We start from the raw sequence: 24,467 nt of genomic DNA, 5'->3' as shown, positions 1-24,467 counted from the left end.
AATTAGCAAGGATTCACAGTGATATTATGCTACACCATCAAATACAACTTTTAGGTACCCCCACCCCTCCCCCCTTCCACCTCTAAAGAAACTACATAACAATCCCTCTACCCAAACCCTCCCCCTCCCTTCCTCCCTCTTGACTCGATATCACACCCAGGGCTTTGACTCTTATAGCCCCCGGACCTACATTAGCTTGCCTATCCCCCCTCCCTCCCCAGGAGCTTAATGAACCAGATATTGCCAAACTAAGACGGAATTATATGCATCACAAACTGATATACTCACATCTCCCCTACAATGTGTTCACTAGAAGACTACGTCCCCGAGACCCCAGATTTTGTATTTATGGATTCCAAACCTGCAGAAAAAACTTTCTCCGCTTAGGAGACCCCCTTACTTCTGTAGCCTCCCAAGAGGCCAAAAGGTGCACTTGATTCCTCCAGTGCCAGTACTCCGGGGATTCCGGTGAAGTCCAGTATTGTAATATGACTTTCTTAGCCACTAGACTCAATTTACGGCACAAAAGGCTAGCCCATCTGGATAACGGAAGATACGCTCCCTGTACATCCAGCAAAAATTGTTTCACTGACCCACTAATTTCATGATCTAACAAGCGAGATAAAAACCCTCTCACTTGCTCCCAAAAGCACTGGACCCTAGGACACATCCAAAAGGCATAGAATAAAGTATGCCAAGGAGGCCACATTTAAGACACCTGGGATCCCACGCACCCCCCCACATGAGTCAACTGGGATCTTGTCATATATGCTCTTAATACCACCCTAAAACCACACTCTCTTAGTCTCACATCCGTGGCTAACTGGGGTAAGCTTTGGAGTGTGGCAGCGACATCCCAATTCCCCAAAGGCACCACAGACTCCTCCTCCCATTTATTCCTCACTAAGGAAATGTCCTTGTTGGAATCTCCCCCATCCAAAGCCCTACGAAGCTGTGGCACAGACATTCCTCGATCTGACACCTCCTGAAAAAAGTCCCTGATCCGGGCTCCCAACTGATTCCCTAGAACCAACCCATTCAAAGTAGAGACATAGTGCTTGATTTGTGTGTACGCAAAACGATTTTTCCAAGAGGACTCTATCCGAGGTTGTAACTCCTCAAAGGAGACAAGCTCCCCCTCTGATGTTATCAGATGTTCTAGCCTACTTATACCCCGCTGTTCCCAGTGTCTAAATGTAGGGTTATCAAATCCCGGGCTAAAGTCACTATTGCCCCTGGTGAGAATCTGATCCGAATTGCGCGCATCTCCCCCCAATTTCCCCACCAACATTCTCCACGCATCTCATAAAGGTCCCAACAGCACATTTTCCTTCATGTGATCTGGTAGTTTTGGGTAATCTTGATGTAACATGGAGTAAAAGTTATAAGGAGCATAAAACGAGCGCTCCATCTCCACAGGCGTATATATTTGAGTATGCCCAAACCAATCACCCAAATGGCGCATTAGACATGCGTGATTATATTTTTTTAAATTAGGGAGCCATATACCTCCTTGTCTCCAATTCCCTAGCATATTGGCTATTTTGAGTTTTGTTTTTTTATTCGCCCAACTAAAACGACTTAACAAGCTATGCAGAGTACTCAAATCCTTCTGCAAAATCCTCAAAGGCAATGTCTGGAGCACATAAAGCCAGCACGGAAACTGGACCAAAGTGTAGCTTGGGCAGGTACGTCCCAGCCATCGCCCCCCCCCCCTCTCAATCCATTCCACAATATGTTCCCAATCTCCAGCTCTCCCATCCCAATTTGCTTCTCCCACCAGCTCCAGTTTCTTTGCCAATTTATAAAACCCATCATCCAGCTCCCCCTCCCACCCATAGTCCTACCCCCTCGTTCCCCACCTCCCCCTCCATGCTCCACCCCTCCCCACAGATGTCATTCCTCCCAAAGGAACAGTCACATTTTAACACCACCCCAATTGAACATGTTTCAAACAATTAAATCAGCATCAGACCTCAATCTTGCCAAACAACAGAAAAAAAAAAGATTTGTTGCACAATGTCAGTAGCTACTTGGGCGCCCACGTAGCAACATACTTTCAAACTCTCGCCTGCCCCTGTAGTGTACAGGTCTCAGTTCTGTAGTGGTAGGAAGGCCCCCCTCACCAACTTTAATCCTCACAGTCTCACACTCAGCTCCACCTTCCTTCTTTAGACCGTGTCATCATCAGTGTCCCATAAGTCTCTGCTGCTCCTTGATGCAGGGGAGGCCAAAAAAAAAAAACTTCACATCATCCACACCTCTCGAGTGTTCCCTTAATAATTTGTAAACAATCTCACTCCTGCCCTTGCAGTGTCATACATATCCCAGTTCTGCAATGGTAGGAAGACCAGACTTGTCTGTCTTAATTCTCACAATTTCTCCAACAATACCGCCCTCCCTCTCCCCGCCTCGTCACCATCGGTATGGGAGGCCAGGAGGAAGAAGAGAAAAAAAAAAGAAAAACAATGCTTCACATCATCCACAACTCTCGAGTGTCCCCTTAATAATTTGTAATTGATCTCACTCCTGCTCTTGCAGTGTCATACAAACTCCATAAATCCAACGCCTAGCTTCCAGCTGCTAGCCTGATCCAGATCAGCCAATAATCACTCTCCCAATCAAGGCTTCAACCAGAGTTCCCCGTGCCTTCTGTTGCATTTCCCTCTAGTCGGGTGAGGAACTCCCTCACCTTCTCCACCGTGGTATATGATCTAACTGATCCAGCATGTGTGACTCTTAGAATGGCAGGGTAAATCAGCGCAAACTTTACTTTGAGAGCATAAAGTTTTGAGCAGATGGGAGCGAACACTCTCCATTGCGCCGCCACTCCAGCAGAATAATCCTGAAAACAGAGCACTTTTTCATTTTCATAGTGCAGTGCTTTCCCCACACGAAGTGCTTGCAATACAGCCTGTTTATGAACAAAATTCAGCACACAAAGAATGACCACTCTAGGTCTCTGTGACCCTGATTGCCTCGGCCCCAATCTGTGAGCATGCTCAATTCATAATGGCCCCTTAATATCCAGTAATTGGAGCTCCTTAACAAACCACTGCTCTAGGAAGTCCACCAGGTTTCTGTCCAAAATAATTTAAGGGAGACCCACCAGATGCAGATTATTTCTGCGTGATCTATTTTCTAGGTCTTCTATCTTAACTTCTAGCATTGATATCTTTTTATGCATAGTTCCCTGGGCCTCCTCAACAACAGTTACCCGGCCCTCCACTGCACTCATTCTTGACTGGAACACCGCACACTCCGTGGACAAATCGCCTAGTTGAGTTTGTAGTCTTTCTAGTTTGGAGTCAATGGGTGACAATCACCTTTCCAGCAGCTCTTCCAGAACTACTGTCATCTCAGTTGTAATTTCTGTGACCCACGCTGAAGATATCGTGGGGCCAGCCGGACTCACGGGTGTCGCCATTTTTTCCTCCACCACTCTGCCTCTTGTCTTCTCCTTGTGAGCCACTCTCGCCACCATGTGGACGATTTCGTCTCAATTAGATCCCAACTCTTCTCCGCTTGCTTTAATGAGCCTGAGCGTGAAATTTCTGAGGTCTGACGCCTTGTTAAACTTAGGGGACTCAGCTGGGTAGCCAGAGGAGCTTCCCACCGCCATAGCATCACGTGACCATGTTCTAACAATTAATAAAACTCTTTGTCTAATGATCTCATAACATCATTAGACAAAGATTACTAATTGTTAGAACATGATTTTGTAATAAAGATTGTAATTTTAAACTTGTGTATGAATGGATTTGAAATGTTTGTTTTGGATTTGGTAAAAATATTGTATTAGCCAATTGATATTGGAATATTGATGTATTGTGGCTAATTATTGAGAATTTAACCCCGAGTTTGGCAATGAATATGCATGAGATAGATTTACATATAATGAAGGCAGTGCATTCCACCCCATTGGGGATATCCTGAAACCCATACTGGCTAGGGTGTCCTCTTGCAGTGAGTTCCAGAGCTTAACTATTCTTTGCATGAAAAAATATTTCCTCCTATTTGTTATGAAATTTGATGAATCTGGTAAGCAATATTATTCCAGAATTTCGCACTTTGATATACAAACGATCCTTCCCAAATTGACTTTTGACTCATCTTTTTCATTGATGGAAAATCTAAGTTCAATCTCTGAACACTTTTCAGGTTCAATCTAGTAACAGAAAATTCGAAACGTTGCACTATATTTTCCAAATTAAGACCATAAAAACTTTCATAAGTCATGCAAGCTGTTTTAAAACGAAGACATTATTCCACTTTGAGCTAATGTAATTTGTTCAAAAGTGGAATTGTTTCATGAAACCTGCCTGACATGAAAATCAACCTTGCAGAAGAGTTTTGCAGCAATTGCAATTTCCTATGTAATTTTGATATAATAAAACAATACAGGGAATTACAATATTTATTTATTTTAACAATAGTCTAGAGCACTGTACAGTTATTATTATTTATACTTTTTAAACTTTATTTTTATTTTGGTTTATCCAGTTATTTTCACAATATGTACACAGTTTTTTTTCTTGTTACTATCTAGGACCATAGATCTACAATAAAAACATTAAAATATAAAAATTATAGGCTGCTAAATGAAGCCCGTGAGCCCCACAAAGCAGAAAATAATGAACTGCAACATAATAGTGTGCCATATTCATCAGCCTCCATTGTTCTATACAATCACAGATTGCTGCTTATAATGATAAAGGATGATTTCTTACATATTTACACTCACATTTAATATACATGAGGTGGGACTGGGCAATGTTAATATTCCAGAATAACTGGGGATTAATGTTTCTCACAGCTGGGCCTCACTCTTGTGTCTGGAAGTTTGTGTACTTGTTTAACATCCCCTTGCAAAGGGTAACCAGGCTGATCCAGGTTCAAGCAGTTCAGGTTTTACCACCAGTACATCAAGAAGCAAGAACTGCAACACTACAGATGCAAAGGAAATAGAGCTAGGTTGTGTCAGCTTTATCCCTGATTACATGGATTTAGGACCTGTAGTAGGTCATGAGATATCACCCTTAAGCAATCCCTTCCTCTGGGGGTTGTGAATACTGTCGCTGCAGCAACATCTCTGTCCCCAGCAATCCTGAGGATGGAATGACTCAATGTGGAGATTAAACTGCATATCTTCCACATAGCAGTAGACAACACTTACCACTTAAACCACCAGGCTCATTGCCTTTCTTCTGTTTAATGTTTCCTACTTTGAGCATTCTGGGATTAGCATTCTGAGGGCTGCTGTTCTTTAAAACTATTAGCCTAAATTATCTAGGTGTCTTTAAGCAGATTTTAGCCAGCCTATCCATTTAAGTTGCACTGCTCAATATACAGCCCTAAATTATACATATTAAGTTATTCAAATAGCAGTTTAACATTGTCACTCTCCAGATAAATTTAGGCCCAATCTCCCCCTGTTTAGCAGGCCTAGAAAACTGAAAGCAAAGCACTTATGTAGCCAGCACCCGATATTCACCACATAAGTGCTTTTGAACATCACCCACTCTGATATAAACCAAAGTCAAGGCATTCATTGATCAGGGACGTCAGCTCCTTCCTTGAAAGGAAACTCTGCATGACTCACAGCCTTTCAACTCAACCCTAGTCCAAAGGAGGAAAAGGACAAGGTACAGCTGAATAATAACAGGATGTTTGCCATGATGAATTCCTGCTCAGTTTGATCTTGTATATAAAATGCTCCATGACAGGAGTTATACTGGGGGGGGGGGGGGGGGGGGGGGGGGTTAGTATTTTACAGGTTGCACAGTCCCTGAGACAAAATATGCCGCTAAGATATCATTGGCGTGGATGCACATACAGCTGGTACGGGCGTGGTATGTTGCCTGACCTTAGTCCTGAGCTCAGGTCAATGTCCTTTGGGTCCTTTGTGGTCATCATGGTGAAGTTTTGCAGGATGGTGGTAAAGAAAAGGAAGAGCTCCATACGGGCCAGGCCTTCCCCAAGGCAGATCCGCTTCCCTGAGATGGACATCAAAAAGATTAATGCAACTAACACAATGCATAACCACTAAGTATCGGGTCAGTGGTTCCATGGATGAGGTCATAGAAAGAGATTCTGCTCCCCCTCCTTATGGTCTTCCACAATGATCTATGTCATTTAGTAGCAGTCAGCAAGGGGCCTGCGAGTCATTGAATATTTACAAGTCCTGCTCCTCCCTCTTGTGTGTCTTCTTGTTAGAATAGAAATCCATATATACTGGGGTCTGTGAGTACCCACTGACACACAGGGCCTATGCTGACTGATACTATCTGCCGCTTTTGACACTGTCAATCACAATTTACTTCTTGCCACACTGTCCTCATTTGGGTTCCAGGGCTCTGTCCTCTCCTGGTTCTCCTCTTATCTCTCCCACCGTACCTTCAGAGTACATTCTCATGGTTCTTCCTCCATCCTCATCCCGCTCTCTGTTGGAGTTCCTCAGGGATCTGTCCTTGGACCCCTTCTTTTTTCAATCTAACCTCTTCCCTGGGCTCCCTGATCTCATCTCATGGTTTCCAATATCATCTTTATGCTGACGACACCCAGCTTTATCTCTCCACACCAGACTTCACTGCGGAAACCCAGGCCAAAGTATCGGCCTGCTTATCCAACATTGCTGCCTGGATGTCCAGCCGCCACCTGAAACTAAACATGGCCAAGATCGAGCTTATTATTGTCCCACCCAAACCCACTTCTCCTCTCCCTCCACTCTCTATCTCAGTTGATAACACCCTCATCGTCCCCGTCTCATCTGCCCGCAACCTCAGAGTCATCTTCGACTCCTCCCTCTCCTTCTCTGTGCATATCCAGCAGATAACCAAGACCTGTCGCTTCTTCCTATATAACATTAGCAAAATTCGCCCTTTCCTCTCTGAGCACACCACCCAAACTCTCATCCACTCTCTCATTACCTCTTGCCTTGACTACTGCAACCTACTCCTCATTGGCCTCCCACTTAGCCATCTAGCCCCCCTTCAGTCCATTCAGAACTCTGCTGCACGTCTTATCTTCCGCCTGGACCGATATACTCATATCACCCCTCTCCTCAAGTCACTTCACTGGCTTCTGATCAGGTACTGCATTCAGTTCAAGCTACTCCTACTAACCTACAAATGCACTCGATCTGCAGCCCCTCCTTACCTCTCTACCCTTATCTCCCCTTACGTTCCTACCCGCAACCTCCGCTCTCAAGACAAATCCCTCCTTTCAGTACCCTTCTCCACCACCACCAACTCCAGGCTCCGCCCTTTCTGCCTCGCCTCACCTCAGGCCTGGAACAAACTCCCTGAGCCCATACACCAGGCCCCCTCCCTGCCCATCTTCAAATCCTTGCTCAAAGCCCACCTCTTCAATGTCGCCTTCAGCACCTAACCACTACACCTCTATTCAGGAAATCTAGACTGCCCCAACTTGACATTGCGTCCTTTAGATTGTAAGCTCCTTTGAGCAGGGACTGTCCTTCTTTGTTAAACTGTACAGCGCTGCGTAACCCTAGTAGCGCTCTAGAAATGTTAAGTAGTAGTAGTAGTATAGTAGTAGTAGTATACTGCTGCCTTCATGCATGGTTTATGGTGGGGTGGGGTGCGTGGGGTAGAAGAGAGAAAGAAGTGAATGATAGAACGAGAGTGGATGGATGTTATTTTGTTTTTAATCATCATCTGGAGCATGAGAATTCTAAGTAATAAAATGGGGTCATATTAGATAAAAGTTTGGGAAGCACTACACTAGGCCATGCATTGTATTATCGTTTTAGATAAATCCCTGATGACTTTTTTTATGCGGGAGGAAAAGATATTATACAGCAGTGGTGCTCCAACTGGTCCATGCCCCCCTCCCCCACCAGTAGGGTTCCCACTTGGCTCTAGACTTTCAGAACAAGCTGATACAGTTTTAGTTTTACCTTATAGTCTGCAGGTCATGGCTTCTGCTTCTCCACCTACCCAACCTAGCTATGCAACACTGAAAAAGGGGAAATTCCCCAAGAAGTCTATTTTAATACCAGGCCCAGATACTCCATTAGGAAGAGTACGCATTTGCCTAAGGGTGATGCAGTGAAAAAAACACTTCTTCGTCTGTTATAGCCTTATATGCATAGCTCAATCTGAGTAGTTGTACCCATCAGTCCCACCCTCTTAAAGCCACAAGTGCTCACAAGCCAGTGGTACTCAGAGAATTGTAATAATGGAATCATAGATGGACTGCCCCTCTGCCTTTAAGGGAGTGGGACTTATAGAATGCTGTTGCTGAGGCTGTGCATTATGAGAAAGTGCCTCCAGGACACCCAACCTCTCTGCTTTGGGGCTTAATTCTGCTTAGAGCTCTAAACTCCTCCTACTTGTCACAAGTAAGCACCCTGCCTTATCACTCAGTTTCTACAGGCCAGCTGTTCTCATTGGTGGTTTGGAAGAGCCAATGAGACTCACATCTGTCTGGGACTGACTAGATCCTAGTCTAGGAGCAGACAGATGGAGTAAATGACCTTCTCAGGCCCTTCTTGTCCTATTTTTTCATGATTCTATCAGTACAAGGAAAACTGAATGAAAATTTTTAATTACTGGTAATTGTCTTGTTCTAAGCCCACGAGTTTTGGGATACACACATACAATTGTTGAATACATTGAGTGGCAGACTCTGAAGAACCAGATGATGCCTCTCTACCTTTTTATGTTGTGAATCTCAGTGTGAAGTTCCCTTTTATCCAGTTCTCACTCCCCCCCCCCCCCCCCCAAGATAATTACCTGCAGAAAAAGGCATGAAAGCGTCATTCTTCTTAAAAGCATTATGTTCATCCAAAAAATGTCCAGGGTCAAAGCTATAAGGGTTCTTGAACCACTGGGGATCCTTCAAGACTGTGGTCAGCATAGGGAACACCATAGTACCCTGGAAACAAGAATTTGAGACATAACAGATCAAATATCTCACTTTAGTCAGTGGCATAACTTGAGAAAGTTCTGCATGAGGTTCCACTCTTCAGCACTCTGTCTTCCATTGTTCCCTTCCTTCATGCAGTCGCTCAAGTAGCAGCTCTTGAAATGGGAGATGCTCTTGTTCTAGTCCTGGGAAATAAGAGTCAGTGAATGTTATGTCTTAGCCAGAAACAGGCCACAGACCCCACTGGCAGTTTCTTGTATTTTCAGGGAGCGCCATGCTTGGGCATCTGTCCTGCTCACTACACCCTGCTACTTCATTAGTTATAGCAACCATTTACTTATTTCTGCCCCCATTTCCCACCCCCCACCCCTCGCCAATATGACTATTTAATTGTCAGGAATGGCTCCTGGCCAGTTAAATAGTGTTTAAGTGCCTAACCACGGATATTCAGTGAAAGATAACCAGTTATCTCCCGCTGAATATCATGGGTAGCGGTTAGCCACTAACCAGCTATATTGCACGACAGCCAGTTAGGCACAAATATTAAGCACCAAACCGGCAATGTTGAGCAGCCAAAATAGGCCACTTAAATAGCAGGCCTATCTTTGACCACTAAAAAGTTAACTGGTTAGGGGCCCCTTTTACCAAGCTGTGGCAACAGGGGGCCGGCACTGGTGTCGGCGTGTGTTTTATATGTTTGCCAAGGCCACCTTTTACCGCAGCTGGTAAAAGGGAAGGTCTTGCTTTCCTGCAGGAAATGGCTGAGTGGCAAGTAAAGCACTTGCAGCACTGCCATTTTGGGGGGGAGAGCCCATTGAGGTGGTGGTAAGGGCTCCCACACTAACCCAACGGTAACCGGGCAGCGCATGGCACTGCCTGATTATCGCCGGATACAGTCCAGCACTACAAAAATACATACATTTTTGTATCGCCGGAAATGACAGCGTGGTAGGGGTGGGAAGTACCGCTGGGCTGCTGCGGTAGCCTGGTGGTACTTCTGTTATAGCGAGCGGTAAGTCCACGTTGGGGTTACTGCTGCTTAGTAAAAGGAGCCCTAGCTTTTTACCAGCCAAAATACCTGGATATTCAAAGCAAGTCGCCAAATACAGGCCAGCATTGATTATCAGGGTTTAATGCAGGCGGTGAAAAGGAAATGTGCTTCCCGCCGCCGGCTAAATATCGGGCCCTTTTAGTTCACATTGACATCAGTCAGCTTGAGTTTTTAGCCTGTCCTTAATGATTAAAGAAGAAAAAGGTCTTTCTTATATTTGGAGTACTGTCCATGTAAATTTATCCTTTAGTTTACATATTTATTAGGGATAGTCTGAAAACTTGAGCAGAATGGTGTTCAAGAAGACTGGAGGGTCCTACGCCTGCACTTACCAGTCAGGTTTTAATCCAGTCCATGTCTGTGCAGGATTCCTCCTCTAGAGCAAACTAGATTCAGATTATGCTGGAATAACCGGCAAAAAGGCACAAATGTTTGCATGTTTGAACATGACACCTATGTGAATTCATGCACATTCTTGTGTCTTGAATCAACAACTGGTGAACAGTCTGGATATGATGCCCTCAAAATCAAACTTGTTTATGGGTTCGGTGGAAGAAAGACTTAAGGATACTGGAATTGAAAAGTTGTTAGCTGGGACTGAACTGATATGCAACTAACCTTGGGGATGGTGTAGCCACGGAACTCAGTGTCTTGAGTGACTAGATGGGGGACATTCAGAGGAACAATATCAGCGAAGCGCTGGATCTCATGAATAACGGCATCTGTGTATGGCATCTTGCTCCGGTCCTCCACTGATGGAGCCCGATTGTGTCCAATCACATGGTCAATCTCCTGCATTACCTTTTCTGTAAAAAAAAAATATATGTGTGTGTGTGTGCGTACATAGCTAAGAGACTGAAATGTAGCAAAGAGTATGTTTGCAGGTGCTGCCCCTGCTCATATTTAACACCCAACCCAATAACCATTCACATTTCCAGAACTAAAAGTGAGGGGCTATTTGGTGAGTGAGTTCATTGCTATCTTCTTTTTTTCACCCCTGTTCTTCCCAGTGATGCTAGTCCACAATTACCAGTTCCCTCTAATTATGAGCAGAGTTTCTAACTGGCTTCTTCTTTTAGGGCAAGTTAATCCAGTCCTATTGTTTGGTTCCCCCCAGTGCATGCTGGGACTTCCCTAGCAAAAGCACAGTTTATCAGAGAAAATATCTCTTCATATGCCATCAAATTTCCCTCTCTGTGACACATATTTATGAGAATTGAGATCTCTTCTACTACTACTACTACAAATCATTTCTATAGCGCTACCAGTCGTACGCAGCGCTTCACAATTGAACAAGAAGAAAAGACAGTCCCTGCTCAAAAGAGCTTACAATCTAAATCAGGACAGACAGACAGACAGGACAAATAAGGGATAAGGGAAGGACAGACATATAGGACACATAGGAAAAAGGGACTATTGAAGAGAGGAAGACAAGATAAAGGTTACGAGCAGGTGACAGGTTAGGAATTGAAAGCAACATCAAACAGGTAGGCCTTTAGCCCGGATTTAAAGGCGGCCAGGGATGGAGCTTGATGTAATGGCTCAGGAAGTTTATTCCAGGCATAAGGTGCGGCGAGATAAAAGGAACGGAGTCTGGAGTTAGCGATGGAGAAGAGTGCAATTAGGAGAGATTTGCCTAGTGAACAGAGTTCCTGGGAAGGAGTGTAGGGAGAGATGAGGGTGGAGAGGTAATGAGGGGCAGCAGAGTGAATGCACTTATAGGTTAGAGCTTGAATTGTATATGGAAATGGATAGGGAGCCAGCGAAGTGACTTCAGAAGAGAACTGATATGGGCAAAGCGACTTTGGCGAAATATTAATCGTGCAGCAGAATTTTGAACAGATTGAAGAGGAGAGAGATTGCTGAGTGGAAGACCTGTGAGAAGTAAGTTGCAGTAGTCCAAGCGAGAGGTGATGAGAGTGTGGATGAGGGTTCTTGTAGCGTGCTCAGAAAGGAGAGGGCGAATTTTGGCAATATTATAGAGGAAGAAACGACAGGTTTTGCAATCTGTTGAATTTGTGCAGAGAAGGAGAGGGAGGAGTCGAAGATGACTCCAAGGTTTACGAGCAGATGAGACAGGAAGAATGAGCGTGTTGTCGACAGAAATAGAGAGTGGGGGAAGGGGAGAAGTTGGTTTAGGTGGGAAGATAAGGAGCTCAGTTTTGGACATATTGAGCTTCAGGTGGCGGTGAGACATCCAGGCAGCAATGTCAGACAGGCGGGCAGATATCTTGACCTGGATTTCTGCCGAGATTTCTGGTGTAGAGAGGTAGATCTGGGAGTCATCAGCGTAAAGGTGATATTTAAAACCGTAGGCTGAGGTCAGAGCACCAAGGGAGGAAGTATAGATGGAGAAATCCTTGAGGTACACCCACTGAGAGCGGGATAGAGGAAGAGGAGGATCCACCGGAGTATACATTAAAAGTATGCTGAGAGAGATAAGAAGAAAACCAGGAAAGAGCAGAGTTCTGAAATCCAAGTGAGGATAGCGTGCCAAGGAGTAGGCTGTGATCAACAGTGTCAAAAGCAGCAGAAAGATTGAGAAGGGTGAGGATAGAGTAGAGCTCTTTGGATTTAGCCAGGAATAGATCATTGGAGACTTCAGCAAATGCTGTTTCAGTTGAATGAAGGGGGCGAAAACCAGATTGGAGTGGATCAAGAATAGCTTGAGAAGAAAGAAAGTCGAGGAAGCGACGGTGGACAGCACGTTCAAGTATCTTAGATAAGAAAGGGAGGAGGGAGATGGGGGCGATAGTTGGAAGGAGAGGTAGGATCCAGAGAAGGATTTTTGAGGAGTGGGGTGACTACGGCATGTTTGAAGGCATCAGGGACAGTCACAGTGGAAAGTGACAGATTGAGGATATGACAGATGAAAGGGGTGACAGCAGGAGAGATAGTGTTGAGTAGATGAGTGGGGATAGGGTCGATGGGGCAGGTGGTTAGTTTTGAGGATGAAAGAAGAAGTAAAGTTTCTTCTTCAGTGATTTTGGAAAAGGAAGAAAAGGAGGCAGGGGTAAGAGGGTTGAGAGAGTGGACTAAGGGAAGAGGGGGTGGAGGAGAGCTGATTGCGAATTCAACTTTAATCTTGTGAACCTTATCATGAAAGTAATCAGCTAAAGACTGGGGAGAAAGTGAAGGGGGAGTTGGAGGAGAAGGCACTTTGAGGAGAAAGTTTAGCGTGGCAAAGAGACGTCGAGGGTTAGAACCAATAGAGTTAGTCAATTGGATATAATAATCCTGTTTGGCAAGTTGGAGACCAGATTGGAAGGAGGTCAGCAAGAATTTGAAGTGTAAGAAGTCAGCATGGGCACGAGATTTAAGCCAAAGGCGCTCAGCAGAGCGGGCACAAGAGCATAGATAGCGGATAGTAGGGGTCAGCCAAGGCTGGGGTTTGGTACATTTTACAGGACGAGATGCGGGAGGAGCGAGAGTGTCCAGAGTAGATGACAGAATAGTATCCTTAACTCATCAAGAACCTTTCAAACACTGGCATGGAACTACTCTGGCACTGGCCATGTACTGGAATTGGAGTGTCCTCTGAAACTAACCCTTATTAGCATAGGCGCCGACTCTATGGGTGCTGTAAGTGCTCGAGCACCCCCAATATTTTCAAACCTGCCCTCCTTGCTTTCCTGCCGCTCAGCCAGCGCTTAAAACTCATTTTACCTGACTGAACAGCAGTGAAAGAAGCACAGTACAGCTCGCCGGCTCGTCTTCAGTTTTCTCTTTCCCTCTCAGCTGAGCTGTGGTCCCGCCCTCATTTCCTGTTTACACAAGGGTGGGACGCTAAAAGGGAAGGAGCTGAAGACGAGCTGGCTGTACTCTACTTCTTTCACTGCCATTCAGTCAGGTAAAATGAGTTTTAAGAGGTAGGGCAGGAAAGAGGGGAGAAATCGCTGAACATGGATGCAGGGCAGGGAAGAGGGGAGAAATCACTGAACATGGATGCAGGGGAGGGCAGGGAAGAGGGGAGAAATTGCTGAACATGGATGGAGGGCAGGGAAGAGAGGAGAAATCACTGAACATGGATGCAGGGGAGGGCAGGGAAGAGGGGAGAAATTGCTGAACATGGATGCAGGGGGCAGGGAAGAGGGGAGAAATCGCTGAACATGGATGCAGGGCAGGGAAGAGGGGAGAAATCACTGAACATGGATGCAGGGCAGGGAGCATGGAAAAGGGGAGAAATTGCTGAACATGGATGCAGGAGAGGACAGGGAAGAGGGGAGAAATCACTGAACATGGATGCAGGGCAGGGAGCAGGGAAGAGGGGAGAAATTGCTGAACATGGATGCAGGAGAGGGCAGGGAAGAGCGGAGAAATCGCTGATCATGGATGCAGGGCAGGGGGCAGGGAAGAGGGGAGAAATCACTGAACATGGATGCAGGAGAGGACAGGGAAGAGGGGAGAAATCACTGAACATGGATGCAGGGCAGGGAGCAGGGAAGAGGGGAGAAATTGCTGAACATGGATGCAGGAGAGGGCAGGGAAGAGCGGAGAAATCGCTGAACATGGATGCAGGGCAGGGAAGAGAGGAGAAATCACTGAACATGGATGCAGGGCAGGGAAGAGGGGAGAAATCACTGAACATAGATACAGGGGAGGGCAGGGAAGAGAGGAGCAATCACTGAACATGGATGCATGCAGGGCAGGGAGGAGGGGAGAAATTGCTGAACATGGATGCAGGGGCAGGGAAGGGGGGAGAAATCACTGAACATAGATACAGGGGAGGGCAGGGAAGAGAGGAGAAATCACTGAACATGGATGCAGGGCAGGGAAGAGGGGAGAAATCACTGAACATGGATGCAGGGGAGGGCAGGGAAGAGGAGAAAAGTCGCTGAACATGGATGCCGGGGGCAGGGAAGAGGGGAGAAATCGCTGAACATGGATGCAGGGCAGGGGGCAGGGAAGAGGGGAGAAATTGCTGAACATGGATGCAGGGGAGGGCAGGGAAGAGGGGAGAAATCACTGAACATGGATGCAGGGGAGGGCAGGGAAGAGAGGAGAAATCACTGAACATGGATGCAGGGCAGGGAAGAGGGGAGAAATCACTGAACATGGATGCAGGGGAGGGCAGGGAAGAGGGGAGAAATTGCTAACATGGATGCAGGGCAGGGCAGGGAAGAGGGGAGAAATCACTGAACATGGATGCAGGGGAGGGCAGGGAAGAGGGGAGAAATCACTGAACATGGATGCAGGGGAGGGCAGGGAAGAGAGGAGAAATCACTGAACATGGATGCAGGGCAGGGAAGAGGGGAGAAATCACTGAACATGGATGCAGGGGAGGGCAGGGAAGAGGGGAGAAGTCGCTGAACATGGATGCAGGGGGCAGGGAAGAGGGGAGAAATCGCTGAACATGGATGCAGGGCAGGGGGCAGGGAAGAGGGGAGAAATTGCTGAACATGGATGCAGGGGAGGGCAGGGAAGAGGGGAGAAATCACTGAACATGGATGCAGGGGAGGGCAGGGAAGAGGGGATAAATTGCTGAACATGGATGCAGGGGGCAGGGAAGAGGGGAGAACTCACTGAACATGGATGCAGGAGAGGACAGGGAAGAGGGGAGAAATCACTGAACATTGATGCAGGGCAGGGAGCAGGGAAGAGGGGAGAAATTGCTGAACATGGATGCAGGAGAGGGCAGGGAAGAGCGGAGAAATCGCTGAACATGGATGCAGGGCAGGGGGCAGGGAAGAGGGGAGAAATTGCTGAACATGGATGCAGGGGGCAGGGAAGAGGGGAGAACTCACTGAACATGGATGCAGGGGAGGGCAGGGAAGAGGGGAGAAATCACTGAACATGGATGCAGGGCAGGGGGCAGGGAAGAGGGGAGAAATTGCTGAACATGGATGCAGGGGGCAGGGAAGAGGGGAGAACTCACTGAACATGGATGCAGGGGAGGGCAGGGAAGAGGGGAGAAATCACTGAACATGGATGCAGGGCAGGGGGCAGGGAAGAGGGGAGAAATCACTGAACATAGATACAGGGGAGGGCAGGGAAGAGGGGAGAAATCACTGAACATGGATGCAGGGGAGGGCAGGGAAGAGAGGAGAAATCACTGAACATGGATGCATGCAGGGCAGGGAAGAGGGGAGAAATTGCTGAACATGGATGCAGGGGGCAGGGAAAAGGGGAGAAATTGCTGAACATGGATGCAGGGGAGGGGGCAGGGAAGAAGGGAAGAAGGGAGAAATTGCTGAACATGGATGCAGGGGGCAGGGAAGAGGGGAGAAATCACTGAACATAGATACAGGGGAGGGCAGGGAAGAGGGGAGAAATCACTGAACATGGATGCAGGGCAGGGAAGAGGGGAGAAATCACTGAACATGGATGCAGGGGAGGGCAGGGAAGAGGGGAGAAGTCGCTGAACATGGATGCAGGGGGCAGGGAAGAGGGGAGAAATCACTGAACATGGATGCAGGGCAGGGGGTAGGGAAGAGGGGAGAAATTGCTGAACATGGATGCAGGGCAGGGGGCAGGGAAGAGGGGAGAAATTGCTGAACATGGATGCAGGGCAGGGGGCAGAGAAGAGGGGAGAAATTGCTGAACATGGATGCAGGGGGCAGGGAAGAGGGGAGAACTCACTGAACATGGATGCAGGGGAGGGCAGGGAAGAGGGGAGAAATCACTGAACATGGATGCAGGGGAGGGCAGGGTAGAGGGGAGAAATCACTGAACATGGATGCAGGGCAGGGGGCAGGGAAGAGGGGAGAAATCACTGAACATAGATACAGGGGAGGGCAGGGAAGAGGGGAGAAATCACTGAACATGGATGCAGGGGAGGGCAGGGAAGAGAGGAGAAATCACTGAACATAGATGCATGCAGGGCAGGGTAGAGGGGAGAAATTGCTGAACATGGATGCAGGGGGCAGGGAAGAGGGGAGAAATCACTGAACATGGATGCAGGGGAGGGGGCAGGGAAGGGAAGAAGGGAGAAATTGCTGAACATGGATGCAGGGGGCAGGGAAGAGGGGAGAAATCACTGAACATAGATACAGGGGAGGGCAGGGAAGAGGGGAGAAATCACTGAACATGGATGCAGGGCAGGGAAGAGGGGAGAAATCACTGAACATGGATGCAGGGGAGGGCAGGGAAGAGGGGAGAAGTCGCTGAACATGGATGCAGGGGGCAGGGAAGAGGGGAGAAATCACTGAACATGGATGCAGGGCAGGGGGTAGGGAAGAGGGGAGAAATTGCTGAACATGGATGCAGGGGGCAGGGAAGAGGGGAGAAACTGCTGAACATGGATGCAGGGGAGGGAGCAGGGAAGAGGGGAAGAAGGGAGAAATCGCTGAACATGGATGCAGGGCAGGGGAGAGAGGAGAGAGAATTTGAAGTGTAAGAAGTCAGCATGGGCACGAGATTTAAGCCAAAGGCACTCAGCAGAACAGGCACAAGAGCGTAGATAGCAGATAGTAGGGGTCAGCCAAGTCTGGGGTTTGGTACGTTTTACAGGACGAGATGCGGGAGGAGCGAGAGTGTCCAGAGTAGATGACAGAATAGTATCCTTAACTCATCAAGAACCTTTCAAACACTGGCATGGAACTACTCTGGCACTGGCCATGTACTGGAATTGGAGTGTCCTCTGAAACTAACCCTTATTAGCATAGGCGCCGACTCTATGGGTGCTGTGGGTGCTCGAGCACCCCCAATATTTTCAAACCTGCCCTCCTTGCTTTCCTGCCGCTCAGCCAGCGCTTAAAACTCATTTTACCTGACTGAACGGCAGTGAAAGAAGCACAGTACAGCTCGCCGGCTTGTCTTCAGGTTTCTCTTTCCCTCTCAGCTGAGCTGTGGTCCTGCCCTCATTTCCTGTTTACACAAGGGCGGGACGCTAAGAGGGAAGGAGCTGAAGATGAGCTGGCTGTACTCTGCTTCTTTCACTGCCGTTCAGACAGGTAAAATGAGTTTTAAGAGCTAGGGCAGGGAAGAGGGGAGAAATTGCTGAACATGGATGCAGGGCAGGGAAGAGAGGAGAAATCACTGAACATGGATGCAGGGGAGGGCAGGGAAGAGGGGAGAAATTGCTGAACATGGATGCAGGGCAGGGAAGAGGGGAGAAATCACTGAACATGGATGCAGGGGAGGGCAGGGAAGAGAGGAGAAATCGCTGAACATGGATGCAGGGCAGGGAAGAGGGGAGAAATCACTGAACATGGATGCAGGGGAGGGCAGGGAAGAGGGGAGAAATTGCTGAACATGGATGCAGCGCAGGGCAGGGCAGGGCAGGGAAGAGGGGAGAAATCACTGAACATGGATGCAGGGGAGGGCAGGGGAGAAATCACTGAACATGGATGCAGGGGAGGGCAGGGAAGAGAGGAGAAATCACTGAACATGGATGCAGGGCAGGGGGCAGGGAAGAGGGGAGAAATCGCTGAACATGGATGCAGGGGGCAGGAAAGAGGGGAGAAATCACTGAACATGGATGCAGGGGAGGGCAGGGAAGAGGGGAGAAATTGCTGAACATGGATGCAGGGGAGGGCAGGGAAGAGGGGAGAAATTGCTGAACATGGATGCAGGGCAGGGGGCAGAGGAGAGAGGAGAGTTGCTGGACATGGATGGAGGGGAGGGCAGGGGAGAGATGAGAGTTGCTGGACATGGATGCAGGGGAGGGCAGGGGAGAGATGAGAGTTGCTGGACATGGATGCAGGGGAGGGCAGGGGAGAGATGAGAGTTGCTGTACATGGATGCAGGGGAGGGCTGGAGAAATGCTGGACATGGATGGAAGAGAGGAAAGACAGGAAGGAGATGCACATGGATGGAGGGGAGGAGAGAGAGGAGAAATGCTGGACATGGAGTGGAGGAAAGGCAGTAAGCAGATGCACATGGAGGGGAGAGGAGAAATGCTGGACATGGATGGAGGGAAGGGAGGACAGGAGGAAATGTACATGGATGGCAGGGAGAGAGAAGAAATGCTGAACATGGATGGAGGGGAGGGAAGACAGGAGGAGATGCACATGGATGGAGGGGAGAGAGGAGAAATGCTGGACATGGACAGAGGGGAGGGAAGACAGGAGGAGATGCACATGGATGGAGAGGAGAGAGGAAAAATACTGGACATGGATGGAGGGGAAGAAAGAGAGGAAGTGAGATGAAAATGGATGGAGGGGTGGAGAGAGAGGAAAAATGGTGGACATGGATGGAGGAGAGGGAAGAGAGAGGAAGGAGTTGCATATGGATGGAGGGGAGTGAAGAAAGAGGAAGGAGATGCATACTGACAGAGATGAGGGAAAGGGAAAGGAGAAGAAAAACTACACATGGATGGAGAAAATAGACGCTGGATGGAAAGAGGGAAGAGAGGGGGCAGACGCTGGATGGAAAGGAGAGAAAGAGGGGTCAGATGCAGGATGGAAAGGGGGAAGAGAGGGGGCAGATGCTGGAAGGAAAGGGGGGAGAGAGGGGGTAGACGCTGGATGGAAAGGGGGGAAAGTTAAAGATGGAGGAAAGAAGAAACAAGAGACTGGGACCAACACAATTAGAAACAGTAAACGGCCAGACCACAAAGTTAGGAAAAAATGAATTTTATTTTTAGTTTAGGATAAAGTAGTGTGGTAGCTGTGTTAATAAATACAGAAAATGGAAGTAAGGTGATATGTTTACTGGACTAATTTTAATATATTTTTGACTAATGTTTGGAGACCAAACCCACATTTCTTGTGTCAGAACAGAACACCATAACAGCAGTATACTGTCCTGACCTGAGGAAAGAGCTTTTGGCCTTTGAAAGCTAATTGAAAAATGTATTTAGTCCACTAAAATGATATTATCATATTTTCCATTTTTTGTTTTATTTGTTAACCTATAGTATAGTGATTGAAATATGTCAGTTTTTGAAATTTGCATCTCTTTATATTTGCACAGTACAGGGGGACTGAGGAGTGGGACTGTTTAGGGAAGAAGTCCTGGTGCAGGTTGCAGGCAGCCTATGAGTGGCGCTGCCACTGCCCAGGTGAAGACTGCAGTAGACAGAATTTTAAGGTATTGGGGGGGGGACGCACTGCCTGTAAAAAAAAAAAAAATTTCAACACCCCCAATCATTTTGAAAAGTTGGCTCCTATGCTTATTAGTGCCACTTTATGCAAGCAAAACACCCCTTCAGCAGAAATCATCCTGTGTCCCTCATCTCAACATCTTCTAGGTAAGGATAGTATGATATATCTGATGGCCCCAGTAAAGAGGAGACCCAAACCACTGTAGGACTCTGGCTAAGTAACGATAAATCCCAGGAAACCCTCTGAAGTGAAAACCTGTGTGGGTGGGTCTAGGGTGTAAATGGGTAATGTAATAGAAAGATTTATATTTTTTTCTTAGAAAGGGGAAAACAATAATCAGTGTGGAGAGGAACCTGTTAATTCCCTTGCAGGGTTGCCTCAAACTTCAAGAGAGGACAATGATCCTTTGATTTAAAAAAAACAAAAACAAAGAGACTTCCGGTTGGGCTATGGAGGAGTGAGGCAGTGGAGACTCGCTGCTCCGCGGTACCTGTGTAATCAGCAGAAAAAACCCAGCATAGCTCTCCCCCGAAAAGCAGTTTTGCGCGAGTGGGAATAGCGTGAGAAGTCTGACAGTAGGAGAAGAGGTTGGAGTGAATGGCAGCCAAATCAGTGAAGAAAGAGAGTCAGGAGAAGAGCCGGATAGCGGAGCCCAAGATGGTGGAAAAAGGTTCGCCCCCTTCCCCGACGCCAAGTTCGCAATGGGCGGCGGAAATAATCTCAGAGGTGAGAGCGGCAGTAGAACAAACAATGGATTCAAAGCTCCAGAAGATTTTGGATAAGTTGGAGAGCATGGAGGAGCGGTACGTAGCCATCGCGACTGATATGCAAGCAATGCAGGACCGCGTGGGGCAAGTAGAGGAAGAACTGCATCAGTTTACTATAGAGCAGCCAAAACTCTCAAAGTGTTTGCTAGAGTTGGAAGAAAAACTAGAGGACCTAGAGAATCGGTCCCGTAGGAATAACCTGCGGCTGGTAGGTCTCCCGGAGACTTTGTTAGAAAAGGACATGCGGAAGTTCCTGGAAGCCTGGCTCCCTGAAGCAGCAGCTCTACCTGACATAGCGGGAGATTTTCGGGTGGAACGGGCGCATAGATTGGGCCAACGCACATCAGAGGGAGACCACCCAAGAGTCACTATCCTCCAGGTGTTAAATTATACTCACAAAATGCGAATCCTGCAAGCGCTGCGAGGTGGGAAACAGCTACAATATCAAAATAAAAAAATCCTCTGCTTTCAGGACTATTCTGTAAAGGTAGCAGCAGCCAGACGAGCCTTTGTTCCGGTGTGCTCGAGATTGTTTGAGCTCAAGTGCCGCTTTAGTCTGCTCTATCCTGCACGTCTGCGGGTGATGGATAATGGGCGGGTGCTGTTTTTTGATCAAGTGGAGGAAGCAAGTCGTTTTGCTGACAAGATGGCAGCTGCTGGTTCGTCGCCCGCACGAGGCACTGAGTAATTGCCAAGAGGACTCGACAGAACTGAGCCTGCAAGGGTGGTTTGAATGTTCGACAGATGGGGTGGAGGAGCGCTACTGTATGCTCAAGCTCAGTAGTATATGGGGAGCTTCACTGAACAGTTTGATTATTTGTTGATAAGAGACCCTGGATATGGTTCATTTTGTAAAAGACATCATATGATCGGTGCGGAGGAACGGAGAAGGAAGGCTGGTTACGAGCAATTTCGTCTAAAGACTCAACAGTTCGAGAGGGCACATGGAAGATCAGAAGATGGACAACCTGAAATTCATATTCAGTATATGAGTGTGTGTGTGTGTGTTTTTTTTTTAAAATATATATTATCGCCTGTTCTTTCTCTTGCCTAAGTTCTTCTGTCTCTCTCGCTGCTCTTTTCACCTTTCTGGTTTAAGACACTGCTTACAGTGTTGAAGGAATATGGGATAAAGTAAATGTATCATTATGTAGGAGAGTTTCTATTGCAAACTTAGTGCCAACAAGTGGTTAGGCATATTGGGGGGTATGGATCTCAGTAGGGAAGAGAGGTTAGGGGGGAAGCAAGGTAACGTAAGGATGGGGGTACCGTGAGCCTAGGAGCGGAATGGTTTCGGGATTGAGGAACCGATGTGTTGGGGGGGAGAGGAGATCAGGAGGAAGAGGGGAGAAGGGGGGAAGGGAGAGGGACTGGGGGGTGGGCGGGGGAGGGGCAGAGCACTGCTTGGGGATTGGGGAGGAAAAGGAAAGGGGAGTCGATTGGGGTTATGGCTGCTCGTCGAGATGGGAGGGCGCGGGCTGGGATGCTTTTCCATTCCAATAATAACTTTACAAGCAACAGTCCCTGGAGTCCGTAAAGGGATAGGGTAAGCTGAAGGGCTTAATAATAACAACGTGGAATGTAGGGGGTGTCCATTCACCAATTAAACAACATAAAATACTAAAAACGCTCAGGGACAGGGGGACTTCTGTTGCTTTTTTACAGGAGACCCATCTGCCGGCGGAAGAACATGCCAAACTAAAAAAGTGGTGGGTGGGTGATTATCTGGAGGCCCCAGTGGTGGGCAGGAGAGGGGGTGTGGTGATCTTGTTCAAGAAGGGGATACAGCTTGAAGTTAGGAGGGTGGAGGCAGATCCGGATGGTAGATTTGTGTTGGCCTCCGTGATCTTAGAACATCAATCACTATTATTATGTAACATCTATGCCCCTAATGTATTTGATCGTGGATTTTATGAGAGGGTAATTAGTAAGATTCTTGATTTTGGAGAGGTACCGATCATATTGGGGGGAGATTTAAATGACGTGGCAGATCCTAGGCTAGACAGATCTCAGCCGACAGGTAGGGAATTGGCTAGGACAATAAGAGGGGTGAGTCAGCTGAGTAGTGCCTTGGGCATCGTGGATGTGTGGAGAACGCTAAATCCGCTGGAGAAAGATTATACGCATATGTCTAGGGCACACTCTACGATGTCCCGGCTGGATTATTTGTTGATTTCTAGAGAACTTTTAACCCAAGTGGGATCGACTAAGATTGGGCCGATCATGATCTCCGACCACGCGTGGGTAGAGATGGTCATGAGGGAGGATGATACAAGTTTCCGAAGGAGTACCTGGAGGTTCCCTTCGCAGCTATTCAAAGACAGTCATTTTCTGCCGTATTTGGTAGATAAGTGGCAGCAATATCGGGAGACCAATGCACAGCATAGAGATGATCCTAGTCTATATTGGGAGACTGCTAAAGCGGTCCTCAGGGGGGAGATTATATCGTACGTCAGTTTTCAGAAGAAAGTGAGAACAAGGGAGATCCTCCGCTTGGAAAAGAGGGTGACTACCCTTAGGCAGCAATATGGCAGGACTCACTCCCTGAGGGTCCGTACACAACTCTTGGAAGCACAGCAAGCATTGAACGAGTTGTTGCAGGTAGGGGCCCAGAAATCATGGGCATATTATAAATTTCAGCTCTACAAACATGCAAATAAGGGCAGCCTTTTAATGGCGAGGCTAGCAAAAGAAGGACTGGGCAGATCAAAAATTTCAACACTGGTAGATTCTAAGGGGGTCAGGCAGAATGAAGATAAAGCAATTAACAGGGTACTCCAGGAGTTTTTTGCTAAATTGTATAGACCTCACGAACCACCTTTGTTGGACAGTGAGATTTATCTGTCCAGTGTGGTGCTTCCAAGAATCGAGACAGCGGAGCTAGCAAAGTTGAATGCACCGATAGGAGCTGATGAGGTTGAATGGGTAATTAAGCAAAGTGCTTTAGGCAAATCACCAGGCCCGGATGGACTCCATAACGAGTTTTACAAATTGCTGCAGACGGAGGTAAGCCCGGTCCTGGCTGATGTTTTTAACGGCTATGTCCAACAACAGAAGCTTCTAGAGCACTTGAATGCAGCCAGGATAATAGTGTTGTTGAAACCGGGGAAGCCAGCTGATTGTCCTGAGTCCTATCGACCAATATCACTGATTAACACGGAGGTAAAGCTCCTGGCAAAAATACTGGCTAACCGGCTGGCCAGAATTATCCCCACTCTATTGCTTGACCCTCAGGTGGGGTTCACGAGAGGCAGGGTAATAGCAAAAAACATGAGAAGAATCTTGGCAGCGTTAGAGACAATTTGTTTGGAACGTAAACAGGCCTTGCTCATTAGCTTCGACGCAGAAAAAGCGTTTGACCGAGTGGACTGGGGGTTTATGTTTGGGGTCTTGCAGACCTATGGAATAGAAGTGTGGTTCTATCAGGCGGTGAGGGCGCTATATGCAGACCCTAAGGCTCAGGTCTATGCTAATGACATAGCCTCAGAATGGTTTCCAATTAGTAGAGGGACACGACAGGGGTGTCCGTTGTCCCCCTTACTTTTTGTATTGACCTTGGACCCGTTGCTGCGGGAGATACAACATAATCCAGACATTAAGGGGGTGGCAATCGGAGAATACTCATTTAAATCGGCTGCATTCGCAGATGATTTACTCCTCCTAGTCACAGAGCCGCAGCAATCACTACTGTCACTCATGGAAAGCTTGACGGAGTATGGAGACTTTTCTGGTTTTGGCTTGAATCTCATGAAGTCGGAAGCTCAAGCAAGTTCA

General features: G+C 47.5%; 1 protein-coding gene across 1 annotated transcript in view; it reads right to left on the bottom strand.

Moving 5' to 3' along the window:
* Window positions 1-5,205: 5,205 nt before the first annotated feature.
* LOC115480164 (cytochrome P450 2G1-like) overlaps window positions 5,206-24,467 on the bottom strand; it is a 136,383-nt gene continuing 117,121 nt past the window's right edge. The window contains exons 7-9 of the mRNA XM_030218649.1: window positions 10,559-10,746; window positions 8,757-8,898; window positions 5,206-5,996 (exon numbers count right to left, since the gene is read on the bottom strand). Coding sequence (XP_030074509.1) covers window positions 5,815-5,996; window positions 8,757-8,898; window positions 10,559-10,746 — 512 coding nt within the window. The 3' untranslated portion in view covers window positions 5,206-5,814. The remainder of the gene's footprint in view (window positions 5,997-8,756; window positions 8,899-10,558; window positions 10,747-24,467) is intronic.

This window comes from Microcaecilia unicolor, chromosome 11 (genome assembly GCF_901765095.1).
Source record: "Microcaecilia unicolor chromosome 11, aMicUni1.1, whole genome shotgun sequence".
NCBI lineage: Eukaryota > Metazoa > Chordata > Amphibia > Gymnophiona > Siphonopidae > Microcaecilia > Microcaecilia unicolor.
The sequence above is the reverse complement of the archived record's forward strand: the minus strand, read 5'-3'. Positions and strand labels throughout refer to the sequence as shown.